The 17,329-nt window shown below is 39.3% G+C and overlaps 2 protein-coding genes across 6 annotated transcripts in view; one reads left to right on the top strand and one right to left on the bottom strand.

The window, feature by feature from the left end:
- Window positions 1-17,329, bottom strand: part of LOC109416894 (RNA-binding protein fusilli) — a 280,572-nt gene that overhangs the window by 216,503 nt on the left and 46,740 nt on the right. For all 5 annotated transcript variants that reach the window (XM_062855429.1, XM_062855426.1, XM_062855428.1 and 2 more), the window contains one exon: window positions 6,220-7,266. In XM_062855429.1, coding sequence (XP_062711413.1) covers window positions 6,220-6,348 — 129 coding nt within the window. In that variant the 5' untranslated portion in view covers window positions 6,349-7,266. The remainder of the gene's footprint in view (window positions 1-6,219; window positions 7,267-17,329) is intronic.
- LOC134290915 (uncharacterized) lies at window positions 10,924-11,730 on the top strand. The gene has a single exon (XM_062858145.1). The coding sequence runs from the start codon at window positions 10,924-10,926 to the stop codon at window positions 11,728-11,730; it is 807 nt and encodes a 268-aa protein (XP_062714129.1).

The following is a 17,329-nucleotide window of genomic DNA, read 5'->3' as shown; positions in this document are numbered from 1 at the left end:
TTTGCTTGTGCTTTTTAGGAATTTATCCACGAATTGCCGACAAATGGTTGCCTTGGAATAATTCGAAAACTTCTGCGATTTTTTTTCTTATGATATGCTCAGAAATATCTCCAGGAAAAATCTCCAAGCATTTTTCCAGAACGAATTCTCGATTTTATGAAGTTTTGTTCAGAAATGCCTTTGATTTTTACATTCCAAAAAAAATCTCGAGGTATTTTTTTCAGAAATGATTTTGGAATTCGTCAGGGAGTCCTTAAACATTTTAAATGAATTCGAATGAATGTAATCAGTTTCGTACCTTTTAATTCCGCCCTATTTTGCTTAGCCCTTGACAGATAGGGGTAGGCGGGGCAATATGGACACCCTAAGGTTTTTGCCAACTTTACCTGGCAAGATGTCAAAAAAGTTTAGTTTTTTTATACATGTATCCTTTTAAAGTCTATTTAGCATCTATTGCATAAGAATGCTCACAAAGAAAAATGATTAATCCACTTCAAAAAATGTTTTGAAAAATTTTAGTTTTTCATGACCGTCTTCAAGCACACGGGGCAGAATGGACACCCCCATGGGGCAATATGAACACCATGAGACTTTTACGAATTTTGTACATTATTTACACCTATAAGGTCATTTCATTACAAAACAACTATTATGGATGAATAATACGCCGAAGTAGTTATTTTTTTTTCAGTTAATTTAAATTCAGGCTGTTTTGGATAAAGCTTCGTTTTTGTTGGCATGTACAGCTGTGCCTAGAACAACTATTTTCCACTGCTGTCGTTTTTTGACCAATTTGTTTCACCCTATGTCTACTATAGTGAACATTTAACTGAAAATATACTAAAATCGAAGAATTTGGTTGGTTTGTTATTTAGGTTATATTTTTCTCTTGCCGCTTCTTTCAAAAAGGTGAGTGTCCATTTTGCCCCGGCAACAGAAGATATTTCCAAACTTGATTTTTAACATAACAAAGTAGAAAATATGAACATGTTAAGCATGTAGATACAGAAAAACTACTTGCATGTGTTCTAGAAATATCAGGTTTTGATCGACCTGCAATAAATTAATCACTAAATCTTATTTTAGATGGTGTGAAAATTATAATTTCCATGCACAAAAAACGGAGGATGCAACTTGTTCATGTAAAATCAAGTATAATTTTAATTTCGAATGTTTCTTTCCTGAAACTACGTTTTAGACAAATGGACTATATCCTCTATTCATTAAAAGTTCAAAAAAGTTCGCATATTTCAAAATATTGAGGGTGTCCATTCTGCCCCGGGTGTCCATATTGCCCCGCCTACCCCTACGCGTATTTCGACTACCACTTGTAATCTTCCTCCGTGTCAGTTATCCACTGGAGGAAGATTATAAGTGCTAGTCGAAATACGCGTATCTGTCAAAGGATAAGCAAAATAGGACGGAATTAAGAGGTACGAAACTGATTAAACTCATTCGAAGAGGGTATTCTGCTTAGAGGGTTCGAAAAGTCGATACAAAGATTTTAAATGAATGTTTTTTAGAAATCTCACCGTTTTTTGAAATTTTGTTTTCGTGATTTTAAACTTTACGCATCCGCAATATTTCTTAGAAATTTCTTCAAGAAATGGTTTACGAGTTCTGAAACTTTTTAAGATTTTTTGGAAACAGTAGTTTTTAAGGTATTTTTAAGTAATCTTTCTGAAATTCCCAACACACTGTTTCAGGAATGTTTCAAGAATACTTTTATAAATATCTACAGAAATTTCTCAAAACATTCAAAAGGAGACTGTCAGAACATTTTCTAGGAGTATATATGGAGTTCTTTGTGAGTTTCTTATTGTATTTCTGTTCAAGGTTTTCAACAATCACTACGAATGTCTCAAAAATTTTCCTAGAGATTTTTATTTTAATTTCTTAGGTATTCTTTACCCTAAATTTGCCACTTTGATTTCGATAAAAATTCCGTAGATTTTTTTTCGCAAATATCTCTCAGAAATTTTTCAATCTTTTTTTTCTTGAAAAATTTCACAGAAGTAAAAAAAGTATTGCCAAATTTCTGTGAGGATTTTGTTTTGAAATATCTTAGGAATTTCTCTAGCAGTTTTCAAGTATTTCTCAAGAGATTTTGCAGGAAATAATTAGAAGTTTTTCAGGAACTGCTGCATAGTTTTCTCCAGAATATTTTAAATAATTTTCCCAAATATTTTTATATTTTTTCATAATTATAATTGATTTTTTTTTGTTAAATTCTCAGGAATTTATAATGTTTTTATTTGGATCTTCCAAGAGTGTTAAGATAACTTTTTAATATTTCCGCAGAAATTGCTTCTTCTTCTTCTTCTTTAGGGCTCAACGTTCGCATTGGAACTTGGCCTGCCTCTCTTTAACTTAGTGTTCTTAGAGCACTTCCACAGTTGAAGGGCTTTCTGCGCCTGCCATTGCATGAATTTGCACATTATGTGGCATGTACAATGGTTCATTATGCCTTATGCCCAGGGAGTCGAGAACATTTTCCCGCCCAGAACGGGAATCGAACACGCCGTCGCCGGTTTGGCGATCCATAGCCTTAACCACTAGGCTAACTGGAGACCCAAAGAAGTTTTTAGGATATTTTTAAGTAATCTTTCTGAAATTCTCAACACAATGTTTCCGGTATGTTTCAGGATTTTTATATAAATTTGGAATTTTAAATGTACTTCTGTTGAAGGTTCCCCACTATTTCACTACGAATGTCTCAAGATTTTTCCTAAGGATTTTAATTGTACTGGAAAAACTTGTAATTAGAAGGCACGAAATGTTGCTAACTGACAAATTGAGAGATAAAATTTGTGAAAAAAATCGCGTTCTGGTGGGATTCGAACCCACGACTCCGTATTCGCTAGACCGGGGCTTCAACCAACTAAGCCACAGAACAGGTAATGGTTCACTTGTAGTTAGTGGGCACAAACGGGAGTGTGTTGTGGATTGGCATCTAAGCCGAAAAGAGAGATGAGTTTGTGAAATAGGAGTGTTCACGGTGCGGCTTCGGAGTCAGTTTGGCTTTCTATTCCGCAGAACCATTATCTGTTCTGTGGCTTAGTTGGTTAAAGCGCCGGGTTAGCGAATACGGAGTCGTGGGTTCAAATCCCACCAGAACGAAATTTTTTTCACAAATTTCATCTCTCAATTCGTCAATTAGCAACATTTCGTGCTTTCTAATTACAAGTTTTTCCAGTATGTTTCAGACATACCAGCAAATCTGGTAAAGTGCCAGTAAAATTGGCAATAGGGTAGAAGCTTCAGTTTTGGCCAGTCCGGAGTTTTGGCCATAGTGCGGTATTGACCCTGTTGCGATCTAAATCGGCGTAAATTTATTTTTTACTAGTAGATCCTAATACAATATGATGATTACAGCTGTGAAAACCACACATTTTGATTAAAAACTGGAAGAAAAACATATATTTCCTTAAAAAATCAGCTCCCATATATCTATTTTGGCCAGGGTGCTTCTAATTTGGCCACTCCCATAAGAAATACACGTGATTGGCCAAAATAGAAACCCAACTTAAGAATATGGCCAAAACTGCGGCAGAGCTTCTATTTTGGCCAGTGCCACTTTTAATACAAAAATCAAGTATTGGCTTGATTTCTACATTTTTCCTTCAAAATATAGATTGAAACCTTTCATTTGACGCATTGGTTGTTTTCATAGGATTATTGGTTATTTTTATAAAAATGATTTCCCTTAGACTGGCCAAAACCGGTGCCCGCACCCTATGTGTCATTGTATTTTAATTGTAATTTCTAAGGAATTCTTTACCCTAAACTTTCCATGCTAATTTGAAATTCCTCAGTAAGTCTTCAAGCAATTCCTTTGTTCTTTTTCACAAATATTTCTCAGAAATTTCTCATTACTTTTTCTTTGAAATATACTTTAGAAGTAAAAAAGTGTTGCCAAATTTCTTTAAAGAATTTGTTCTCAAACATCTCTGAAATTTCTCTAGCAGTATTCAAGTGTTTCTCCGAGTATTTTTGAAGAAATATTTAGAAGTTTTTCCAGTAAGTCCTGTCAAGTTTTCTAATAAATTTCCCTAGGTGATCATTTGTAAATAGCGAAGCTTTTTTGGCCGATTTTTTAATCTTCCTTCTCCCTTGTAGCACATTTTGCGATACTTAATACATGATTGGTAGCAAAATCAGAGAACACCTCCCTACCTGAAATTCTATGTCATTTGGAAATTTTTCAGGAATGTTTTTGGGATAGTTTCGGAAAATTCCACTAAAATTTCTTATGCATATCATCGGGAGTTTTCCAAGAATTTCCTTTTTCAAAAATGTTCTGAGAACTATGGAGAAATTTCTCCAATAACTTCCCAAAAAGGTTCTAAGGTATATCTCCCAGAATTATCATGGTTTTTTTTGCAGGAAATTCTCAGGAATACAAATAAATTTTCCACAGATTCTTCAGTAATTTCTCTACGATTTTTTTTTTCAAAATTTATATGAAATTCCTCATGAATTTCTTGGAAATTCACTCATGAAATTATAAGAGGGATTTTCTAGAAATTTTTTGGATACTTTCCAGAATTTTTTAAACGTGATGATGTTTAGGATTTTTTATAAAGTTTTTATTAATTCCTCAAGGTTTTTGGTGGGATTGATCAAGATTTACTTTTGGATTTTTGTGGGTTTTTTGGGAATAATTCCTGGATTCTTAAATTTATCCTACATTTTTTTCTGAAATAACTCCAGGCATTTCTTAGGAATTGTTCAGAAATCACTCAGAGTGATAAATCAGGGTTTTTTTTTCGGAGTTCTCTAGGAATTTCCCATTTCTCTGGACTTTTCGTAGGAGTTTCTAATCCATCTATCATGGAATTCCTAGGATTTTTTTTTCAAAATTGGCCTAAAAAGTTTTCATAACACTTCTCCAGGATTTTTTTCAAACTTTCTCAGGGTCATCAGGTATTTCTCCAAAAATATGCAATGATTTTTTTTGCGAGAAATTGGTATGTATTTGTATGAAGTTTCTCTTCAAATTCCTTAAGAATTTCTTCGAGAAATCCATAGATATTTGAGGAACTTTCCAGATCTTTCTTCAGCATTTGTCAAGAAAATTCTCAGGTATTTCACCAAGAATGTATGCACAATGATTTTTGTGGAAAATTCACAGGTATTCATCAGGAATTACTCTACAAATTCTTTGGGAATCTCTCAGGCAAAATCTCTAATTTTCTAGAACATTTCAAACAATTCATCAGTTTTATTTCTTGGAATTGATTATATTTTTGCCGGAGTTGTTCAGATACTTTCCAAGAATATCTTGACAAAAATTTGTCCAGGATTTTTCCAGAAGTTTCTCAGGATTGTTTGGTAGGATTCATTAAAATTTGCTTCAGGATTTTTTGCGATTGTTTTTCAGGAATTGTTGAGTGATTTTTCATAGATTATTCCAGCACATCTTTAGACATTTTTCAGGAATTATTCAAAAATTACTTTATGATATTCTTCCGGGAATTATTAATGTCCAAATGTTCTTAGAAATTTCTCCAGGAACCTCACAAGGATACTCTCAAATGATTCTTCATGAATATCCGATGATTTTTTGTGCAAGAATTTCTCAGGTATTCGCAATAAATTTCTCTGAAAATTCCAAAGATTTTCTCAAGAATTTGTCAGGAATATATGCTCAGGAGCTTCAAGCAATTCGCCAGTTAGAAAGATTTTTCTCGGATTTTTTTCCAAAACTTTTCAAAAGTTTGGTCGTCTTTGTTATGTTCTGTTAGTTTTCGCCCAAGGAAAGCTTGTGAGGCAAAAAACATGGAGAAATTCAGATTTTTTGAAAATCGATTTTTTATGCAATAGGCATAAAAACGTTTGCCGGGGATAACTACTGTTTAGATGAACACAGTTAACGACATCTAAGCAACACCCAAGAAGCAGGACTAGCTGAATAGCAGTTTCTTAAGCTAAAGTTTACTTAAGAATGATTTATTCCACTTTTGTACTGAGAAGCTGTTGAATGGCTGATAATAATTAAAACAGTTCTTAGTGGTTACTTGCGTTATTTCCACTCTGAAGATGGCGATGAAAAATTGTATATGATTCATGTAAAGAAACCAGCATTTTTGTTTAGAAGATTGATACACCTCCCTTGTCAGGCAACAACAAAATCCCGAGAACGAAAACCACAAAGTCAGTTTTACACACTTTACATAGATAGGATACATATAGGTATTGTTGGTTGTAGGTACTTACATTATTCGTTTGCACATCGATGATTACGTAAATTAGCAGAACAATCTCCTTCTCGTCGGAGCCAAGTGCCGCACCGTTATAGCCGCACGTCGCCACATACAGTGACACCACATGTCCCGGAACTAACATCTTCCACTGCCGGCTGCTGCTGATGCTGCTGCTACTGCTGGATGCACCGTTTCTCCGCTATCTACTTACTCTCGAAGCAATAACTTCTCACGTGTGAAGTACCTAGTCGGTCCGTCCGGTACTCCAGTACTTGGCGGCGAGAATTGGGCGCGCCTTCCTAAACGAGGTTACTAGTTTTTTTTTGCTTCTTTTCTCTTCGAAAAATTTCACCGAAATCCAACAAGCCAACACACAAACGATCGCGCGCGCACACGTACTTGTACTCACACACTTCGGGGGCCAATCTCTTCAGCTGATGGAGGTTTCTTCTCGACACATTTACCCGTCGACACTTGCTCGCCTTATTTTTTTATTGCCAATCTACTTTGTTTAATTATGCTTCTCTCACTTGGCCACTTGCTGTGCACTTGCCCCGGTCTGGCTCCTCGCTTGTCCTACTGAACACACTCCACCACTGGTCAAACTACCAACCACTGACTGTGAGCGTTGATGATGATGGTACTGATGTGATGATTTTATTGATAATCACAGAAATCGTTAACCTGCTGTTACGACTACCGAATTTTCTCGGTTTTTAATTACTCGACGACGACGGCAGAACTTTTCCGCGGATCCGACCGAGTTATATCTGGCCCCTGCTTAGGGGGGTTCGTCACTTACAGCCGGCCGAAGTTCTTTGTCCGCGGAGGTCAAACCGAGCCACTCCGAGCAGGTTCCGTTGCACGCGCGCGCCCCAAGTGCCGCTAATCGGCTTGGAATAATGAGTAATTGTCTACAACTAAATCGCGGACCGGCGTCGCTGCTGCTGCTGCTGCTACTACTGCTGCTGGATCGTTTGCGGTTTTAATAATGATTCAGATTTCTCACAGCGGCACAGCGTTTCAGTCAGTGTGATGCGCGTACTGTTCTGTGATTATTCTGTGGGTCAACGGGAAGAAAGAGAACAAGCGGGGAAACACTATTAGTTGGGAAGTAATCACGATAAGGCAGGGGGGTTATGCGTATAAACATAAGGTTTTCGTGTCGTGTATGTACACAGTATATTTCACACGGACGCACGATCGATGATGATCAAACATGGCAAATGAGTTATTGTAATTTTCAATATGAAGTGGCAGCACCAATAGCAATAATCATAAAAGTCGATGTTAGCAACAACTGAAGATTCGGTTCGGATAACGGGAAATAATTGAGATTTTATCGCTTAATTCGAACTGGCGTTCACAAATCGCGTGAAGATGGATCATTGTGCAACACATTTGGTGTGTTTAGCGATTTGTGTAACTTTATATGCAAATGATCGCTATTAGAAGTGTTAAACTGTTACATTTGAAGCTGAAAACCGAGTGAACATTCAGAACTATTTGAGTCGGTGCTACAGTCTGTAGGAACCAAAACGACTATTTTAGATTTATATGGACCTTTCGTGTATACCTTGAGCCTTCTTTAAAGGGTAAATTAGAATTTTAATAACTTTGAACAAGACTCGAAATAGGGTCGAAACGTCGGGACAAATCTAGAACAATTGTTTTGATTACCCAAGTTGCAGCACCGATACAAGAAGTTCCGATTCTAGCATAACAATCTCACTAGATCTTTTGTTTGTACCATTAACATGCACCCATACATCTAGTAATAACTGTAAGAACATTGGGTCTCAGAGCGAGTAAAGGCGCTTAAGCCTAGGCATAAGGGCCAGGGCATCAGGGGTAAATACCTGTGTCCCATCCCAGGATTCCAAGGACCAAGGAGTGACAATAACCTTCTTAGCAACTTCACTCCCACCGTTAATATTTCTTATTCATGCTTCGTATACGGAACGGTTGGTACGAGATGTCCCCGTTCTTTGATTTCAATAACAATAACAACACTGCACAGTAGGCCTGGCCGCTTTAATGTTTGTAATACATCTCAGATGTGCTGCAAGGATTAATAATGACAAGAAAAATGATGGAATTAGTCGATTCCACCATTTTCCAGGATTCTTTCAATGAATGGCTGTGTATGTGTAGACTAGACTAGACTAGAGAACATTGGGTCTCAAATATTACAGTGATTATGGATCTATGTGAATGTGATCTACATGAGATAGCAGTGGTTCCATCAACGGAAGACCAGCTTGGCGCAGCTACACTTGAAGATGGCTGGAGGGACATCCGATCCGCCATAGGTAGTACCTCGGCTACAGCACTAGGCTTCGCGATTCCGAATCACTGAAACGACTGGTACGACGGCGAATGTGAACAGTTGAAAACGAGAAGATTGCAGCATGGGCGAGAATGATGCAACACCGTACGAGGGCGAATGAGACACGTTATAGACAGGCGCGGAACAGGCAGATGTCAGTCTTCCGGAGGAAGAAGCGTCACACGGTGTGTTGAAACAGGATTATTATCGCACTTTCATGAACCTAAAATATTTTTTCGTTATAAGTTAACCTTAGCTGTATATATTAAGATTCTGGAGGTTAAAAAATCTTACATCGGGGAAAATTAAAATAAATTCGCAAATCTGATGAACCTAAACTCCGCTAGAAAAAGTCCCCTTTCTATTAATAAATTTGAAACCATTTAGAGAGAAACGAATGTCAAAGTCTTGACAACGAGTTTAAATTTGTTTGGCGTTCGTTTCATGTGTCCAGCCCACTACAGTCTGCCGAAAGTCATAAATCATAAAAGTCTACATTTCTTTCATTTAATGGAGGTAAACTAATACTTCCCATTAGTGCGACTCATACATTTGCCATACACCTGTGACTCATACCATTTGCAGCACATACTCTTCATTTGCTAATTTGCATGTAATAGTGGGTATTAGTTGCACATACTTTGCATGTAACGATGCACCTAAACGACGATCACACGGCCACGAAGGGTTACGTACAAAAGGCTGAAACACGAAAGGCTGAAATAACAAAAGGCTGAATTACGAAAGGCTGAATCACAAAAGGCTGAAAATGTCAAAAGGCTGAAATAATGATTCGACTAGTTTTCAAACGGCGAGCCTAAAGGCAACATTAACATCACAGACAAACAGACATAATACTCTAATTATTCATATCGTACACTGATATAATGATCTTTATGAAAATTTGCTAGTTGGCCGACCACTCAGCCCTGACACTTGCATTGGCTTTGCTTGAGTTTGACGCACACTACCGCTCATTGGTTGATGGTTCATTGTATGCAGTATGCAATATTCACACTTAAAACAGAATGCCGAGATCGGCTGTGCAAATCTCGGTTAAAGTTCATTTGCTGAATCTCGGCTAAATACTTGACGTTTGAAGTTTGATGCCAGCGGCACCCATAGGTGCTGCTACGAATAAAATTGAGTTTTTGCTGATATTTCAGTTAAATTTAGGTTGCCGAGCAATCGGCTGTGCGGATCTCGGAAAAAGAATGGAAATTAACCGAGCTCAACTGAGTGTGTTGATCGCCTACATAACTATGACAGTATTTCTCCAAAGAATAGCATATATTTAAAAGAAGGAAAAATCTGTGATCAGTTGTTGACAGCTGTAATGGCAACCAATCTCCATAACAGCATGACTCGAACGAATAGCTCTTGCTCAAAGAAGGAAAAATCTCCGATTGAAATACCATCAGTCATTTTGTGTGTTAGTTGGTATGCATCATTAGCTTCTTCACTAAGCACATTCTATGACTAGGACTCATATATGTAGCCGAACTGATTACACTAGTTTACAGCATTTTTGAACTCGGTAAGCTGATGATCTTTTTTGGTGTATAATCATGCCCTGAGTTCGAAAATACGAAGGAAAAAAAATTACAGTAGAGCGGAAATTTTTTCGACTTTCCATACAAGGTTGATGGTTTGAAATCGATTTTTGTTCTATATTTAAGCAAAGTCACTCACTTCAAACATCTCATTCTTCGTAATCAATGCTCCGATTGAGCTGAATTTTTTACTGCAACTCGCCTACATATGGTATGTTAAATCAACGTTAAGAAAGAATTTTTAAATTGTTTTTTTCTTATTGAAAAAAATATATTTCTTCATATTTTTTTGGAAATATTGCTAAAATTTAAGGAGATCGTCCCTAAAATTCGCCAATATCTTGAATTCCATCAATCTGACGCAAAACCTGCATTCAGATGATCGAATGGTATTATATTCAGCTTTTAATTTATGGAAAAAAAAATAAAATTGGTTGAACAAAACTCAAGATATTTGAATTTTAGTTAATTCCATATTTTAAAAAGTTGTAATACTCGATATTGGGCTAAAACTCAAAAACTGTTCTACTTAAAATATTTTGAAGCACGGTGTGGCGGTCCATTTGGAGCCACCCTATCGACAATAGTATTTTACGTAACCACCCTAAGAGAGAGTTGTCAGAAGTAAACAAGACGCGCTCGTGTAAAACACGTTTGATTAATAAAGAGTTTTATTTCGAAGTAATCGCCGCGGTTTTTATTCGATTGCACCCCACAAATTGGTGACCCCGACGCGCGTGGTTCCGTACTTCGTGGATGCTTTACGGTTAGCCCGGTTTTCGACCGTATTCCGAAATTTCAGCGGAAACAACGGAAGGTGTCACATAACCTCACTATGCTCGGTGATACGAACGTCGCCGCAGCGGCAACCTCGAATGCTGCTGTTACCGTAAAGTTGCCTGACTTTTGGAAAAGCGATCCACACATGTGGTTCGCTCAGGCAGAAGCACAGTTCAATCTGGCGCAGATCACCAAAGACGACACGAAATTCTGGCACATAATCGCCAAAATAGACCAGAGCGTTATTTGTCATGTGTCGGACCTCGTCTCGAACCCACCGGCCGCTGATAAGTATAAAGCGATCAAGGACCGGTTGATTGCGCGATTCGCTCTGTCTCCACAAGCGCGACTGGAGCAGCTGCTGAGCTCGTGTGATCTGGGAGATTTCCGCCCGACTCATCTGCTTGCCCGGATGAATGAAGTTGCCACTGGACTGAATGTTGATGATAATCTCATGAAGATGCTCTTCCTACAACGGATGCCGGCCAACGTGAGAGCAGTTTTGGCGATCAGCGATGGTAGCCTGCCGAAACTAGCTGAAATGGCTGACAAAATGATTGATTCCTCGAATAGCAACATTGCTGCCGTCACCGTTTCGTCCAAGGATCAAGCCACCGTCAACTCCACCTGCACAACACCAACCACAAGCACTCAGTCGGCTGAACTGGCGTCCTTGAAGGAGGAAATAGAAGTGCTAACAGCTGAAATTCGACGACTGAAAAGTGGACCAAACAGGAGCCGCAGCCGATCTTTCTCCAGATCCCGCTCGTCGAATGATTCGATTTGCTGGTACCACCGGAAATATGGAGGCAAAGCGGAGCACTGCCGAGAACCATGTTCTTACAGGCATGCAAAAAACTAGGAACTCGCCCACTAGAATCGGCACAGGTGGGTGGTGAGTTCGAAAGTCGCCGTCTAACTATACTCGACAGTACGACTCGATACAAATTTCTTGTGGACACAGGCTCGGACGTCTCCATAATCCCTGCCACTAAGACGGACAAGCGCAGAGGCATCGCTCCCTTTTCCTTGCACGCAGCAAATGGCACAAAAATAAACACCTTCGGAAACAAGTTTCTGTCAGTGGATCTTGGCCTACGACGACGTTTCACCTGGCGGTTTCTGGTAGCAGACGTTAGCAGCGCAATCATCGGCGCCGATCTGCTGGCGCATTACGGACTCCTCGTTGACTTGGGACACCGTCAGCTGATCGATCGGACTACTCATCTTCGTAGTACTGGAAGCCTGAAAACTGCTACCATACATGGAATAACTGTCATCAGTGCAAATCATCCGTTTCACGAAGTTTTGTCCGACTATCGTGAAATCCTCATCCCGACACTAGCGCATCGCGAGATTTTGCATGATGTGACACATCACATAGTCACGCGTGGGCCACCGGTAGCATGCAAAGCTCGCAGAATGCACCCGGAAAAATTGAAAGCAGCGAAAGAAGAATTCAGGATCATGTGCGAAATAGGAATTTGCAGACCGTCAAGCAGCAGCTGGGCGAGCGCACTGCATTGCGTTCCAAAAAAGAACGGCGAATGGAGGTTCGTGGGGGACTACCGGCGTCTCAACAAAGTAACAGTTCCGGATCGTTATCCTGTCCCTCATGTACACGATCTTCTGAATCGTTTCGAAGGTAAGAGCATATTCACCACATTGGATCTCGTGCGAGCATATTACAATATCCCTGTGGAAACGGCCGACATACCAAAAACTGCCGTTATAACACCTTTTGGACTGTTCGAATTTACCATTCGGCCTCTGCAATGCAAGCCAAACATTCCAAAGGTTCATGAATAAGTTGTTTGCCGATCTTGACTTCGTCATAGTTTTCATTGACGATATTTGCATTGCTTCCGCCAACGAAGCAGAGCACATACAACACGTGAGGATGGTACTCGATCGTCTAAAGAGTAATGGCCTAACCATAAACTCCGAGAAATGCAAATTTTTTCTTCCTGAAGTAGAGTTTATCGGCTACGTCGTGGGCAAAGAAGGAGTGCGGCCGCTCCCCGCTCGTGTTCAAGCGGTGCTGGATTACAAACCTCCGAAAACCGTGAAGGATTTGCGACGATTTCTTGCTTTGTTGAACGTTTACAAACGTTTTATTCCACATGCTGTTGACATCCAACGCTCTTTAAGAGCACTTATTCCGGACAATCGAAAAAACGATTCCAGGCCAATTTCTTGGAGCGACCAGGCTGCATGCTGTTTTGATAATTGCAAAAAGTCGCTGGCCGATGCAACGTTGTTGCATTATCCAAACGCTTCGAAGCCCCTCGGCCTCATGGTGGATGCTTCCAACTTTGCTGCGGGTGCGGTTCTGCAACAACTTGAAGATGGAATCTGGAAACCGTTGGGATTCTTCTCCGAAAAGTTTTCTCTAAGCCAACAGAAATACTCCACTTTTGGGCGAGAGCTTACGGCTGCAAAGCTCGCGGTGAAATATTTCAGACATCTGGTGGAGGGACGCCAGTTTACGATTTTTACCGACCACTTTCCGTTGACATATGCTATGACCACAGATCCAAGCAGTCGTCTACCACACGAAGAGAGGTACTTGCAGTATTTGGCCGAGTTCACTACTGACATACGCCACATTAGCGGTAAAGATAACATAGTGGCTGATGCAATGTCTAGAGTGAGTGTAGTCGTCGCGAGCATCGATTTCAACTCGATAGCAAAAGATCAAGCAACTGACGGTCAGCTACAGGGTTTATTGAGATCCAACAAATCGTCCCTTAACCTGCAGCAGCGACGCATTCCGTCATTGACTACACCGATATACTGTGATGTGTCCATCAGTAATTCCGTTCGACCTTATCTTCCAGAAAAGCATCGAGGAGCGGTAATGGATCAACTACATGGATTAGCACATCCGGGAATAAGAGCCACAAGGAAACTCATCACCGACAGATTTGTTTGGCCATCGATGAACAAGGATATCGCCCAGTTTGTTAGATCTTGCCAGCAATGTCAACGATCGAAGGTTTTTCGTCACACCCATGCACCGATTTCCAGTTTCGCAAAGCCCAAAGCTCGGTTTCGACACATCCACGTTGATTTGGTTGGGCCCCTACCGCCATCCAAGGGAAACCGTTATCTGCTCACCATTGTCGACCGATTTTCCCGTTGGCCCGAAGCAATACCACTCCAGGATATTACGGCTCGGACAGTAGCAATGGCTTTGTACACCGAATGGATTTCTCGATATGGCGCACCTGAAACAATTACTACTGACCAAGGGCGTCAGTTTGAGTCAGAAGTGTTCAAAGAGCTGACGCACCTGCTTGGAGTACATCACATTCACACCACCGCTTATCATCCCCAATCGAACGGAATGGTGGAGCGTTTCCACCGTACGATGAAAGCGGCATTAATGTGCACCGATCCGAAAAACTGGCACGACCGCCTACCGTTGGTACTACTTGGATTAAGATCTGCCTTTCGTGAGGATTCCCGATGTTCGGCAGCGGACCTCGTGTTTGGCCAACAGTTAAGGATCCCAGGAGAATTCTACGACTCGCCTGCCCAGGATGTCAACCGTACGGAATTCGCGAAGGAATTACATCGAATGTTTTCGGATTTGAAAGCTCCTGAAGGCACACGTCATTCGAAAGAACGAGTTTTCATGAACCCTAAATTGAATGATTGCAGCCATGTGTTCGTGCGAATCGATGCAGTCAAACGACCTCTGCAACAGCCTTATGAAGGACCATATGAAGTTGTTAAGCGAAGCGATAAATATTTTGAGATTCTGGTGTTCGGGAAGAAACAGGTAGTATCAGTCGACCGAGTGAAGCCTGCCTTCATCTGCGATCAAAATTTGTCAAGTTACCCCCAAGATGATCGTCACACAGTGATAACGCCAGCAGGACACCGTGTTCGATTCATGGTGTAACTGGGGGGGGCGCATGTGGCGGTCCATTTGGAGCCACCCTATCGACAATAGTATTTTACGTAACCACCCTAAGAGAGAGTTGTCAGAAGTAAACAAGACGCGCTCGTGTAAAACACGTTTGATTAATAAAGAGTTTTATTTCGAAGTAATCGCCGCGGTTTTTATTCGATTGCACCCCACAACGGTTTCGAAATCAGCGCTAAATTGTGCTTCAAAAATTTTGGTCGTGGACAGAAGTTCACGACTTTTATTTTATTTTGTAAACTAGTGTTAGCGAACGGGTAGTCATGCTGAGGGTGACGGGCTCGATTCTCCCTCGGGCCAGAAACTTTTTGTAATCAAAAATTCAGCCTTATGTTACTTTCAGCCTTTCGTGTTCAGCCTTTTGTGCATTCAGCCTTTTGAAATTCAGCCTTATGTTAGCATCCCGCCACGAAAGATGCTTCGATTGGGAAATCATTAAACAAATGTGGTGACTTAATCACGCGTATTTTTTAACGTTCATGTTAACTGTAAATTAACTTGTTTTGAGCTAGTTAAGCAGAAATACTTATAACTCTTCGAATATAATAAGAACTTTTATGTATATTGTGCTCTGATTTTGCAGGGCTCGATGTTTTACTAAAAAGTGAAAATTCATCCTAGGGTATGTGTTCCATCATTAATCTCACGCTCCCATATTCATCCTATTCGAAAACAAGCGATTACGGCACCGATTGATTCCGTTCTTTTTGTTTTCATGGGTGCTCACTTCTAACAAAAAATACAAAAATACCAAACAAAACAAACAGCGCTTCAATCCTTTGTTTTTCGTAGGATGAAAATGGGAGCCACATGCTTAAGAAGGGAACCAATACCCTATGAATACTTTTGTTTGCATGTTGGACACATAGGGCCGATTGTTTCACCCTGGCTTAAGCTTAGTTTCTTGTTGCCAAGTAGAGCGCTCTAGTAAAATTCCACCTTTTTCCCTAAGTAATTTTGACAACTGCTCCAGTATGGGGAGAAACGTTACTTTTCCTTACGGAATAATAGCGCAGACTATTTTTCCGCAAGGAAAAGAGACAGCTCCATTTGATTCGCACGGGAGGCGTTACGAGTGTTACACTTTTTTCCTTACTTGCCATCTGCGAACTGCACAAGTAATTTTGAAGCGGAATCATTACTTGACCATTACTTGTCCTATCTTTTTACACAGTACGTACGAAGTGGAAACTAGCAATTAAGCGTTAAACCAGGTTTAACTATATGGGTAAGCTTGGTTTACCGGTTAATCCGAGGTGAAAAAATCAGCCCTTAGAGAATAGCTTTTGATTACTCATTCGGCACACGCCCTTTAAGGTAAGCATATGTAATCACTTTTTTTTGTGAAATCAATCAATGTTTGATTGAAACAGTTTAAGATTTGATGATGATGAACCTGGGCATGTTAACGGAATACATGTACGTAAACAAAATATCGGATTAAGTACGAGACACTGAAGATGACCTAACAGTTGAGGTTGAAATATCTATCAAAGAATGCAAAACCGTAGTGCAATTAAAAGGAACAGTCCTTAACTCTATTTTCTTTTTAGCTTAGTTTTAGACATGTCCATTGTTGTTTATGCTGAGAACAAATTTAACTAAACCTACAGATAAAATGAAAATTGAAAATGTAGAAAAATATTAAGAAGACATCAATGTTCTGGGCATGTCATAAAATATATTTAAAAAAACAACAACAGTGATGTGTAAAGTGAGGCAAGATTGACGCAATTTGAGGTTTCAATACAACTTATTAAGAACTTTTATTGATTATTTTATGCTTTATTTCGGAATAATTGGATAGATTTAGATTGCTAAATAGTTATAATACATAGAATATGGTTGGAAGGTATCGAGTGTAAGGGTGACTTTTTAATTCGTTTTCATCACGCTCTGCAAGGACAAGAGACATTTCTCCCCATACTGAATCTGTTGTCAAACTCACTTAGCAAAAATGAAGGGATTTTACTTGGAAAAAAAAACTTTATTTTATGCAGTCATAACATTGAAACCATTAAAATGCATGTAGTTTTTATCAAGACCAAAGTGTCTTATGAAATAAAACTACAGATACCCCAGACGAACATAGAAAAAAATCACTGCACGAGACTACCATTATTGAAATTCGTCAGATTACTTGCAAATTGATATGTTTCCAATATATTTTAGACTTATACTATAAGATGCCATTCACATTGACATATATTAAGCATGCGTTGCATTCGGTAAATTCTTAATAAAAACTTGTGATGTTTTGAAAAATATTTCAATACAATTTGTATAATTATCCTTGACCAAATGATTGTTTGATTAAAAAAACTGTTATGACATTCAAATTGCTAATCATGACTAGATAATATCACGTTAACCTGGTGTTTCTTCTTACCCCACCCGTTTTAACTTGGCACAGTGTGCCTTATTTTAAACCAAATGTTGAATAATCATTTTTGAATGCATTAACATAATATGACAACGCAATCTTATGTATTTTGCGTCAACTTTTTGTTATTTGAAACCCAACAGC

The sequence above is a fragment of the Aedes albopictus genome, chromosome 3, assembly GCF_035046485.1.
Source record: "Aedes albopictus strain Foshan chromosome 3, AalbF5, whole genome shotgun sequence".
Taxonomy (NCBI): Eukaryota; Metazoa; Arthropoda; class Insecta; order Diptera; family Culicidae; genus Aedes; species Aedes albopictus.
This window is presented reverse-complemented; position numbering and strand designations above follow the sequence as displayed.

Bases quoted from the DNA above. Each gene is read 5' to 3' on its own strand.
- LOC134290915 (XM_062858145.1), top strand. From the start codon at position 10,924: ATGCTCGGTGATACGAACGTCGCCGCAGCGGCAACCTCGAATGCTGCT.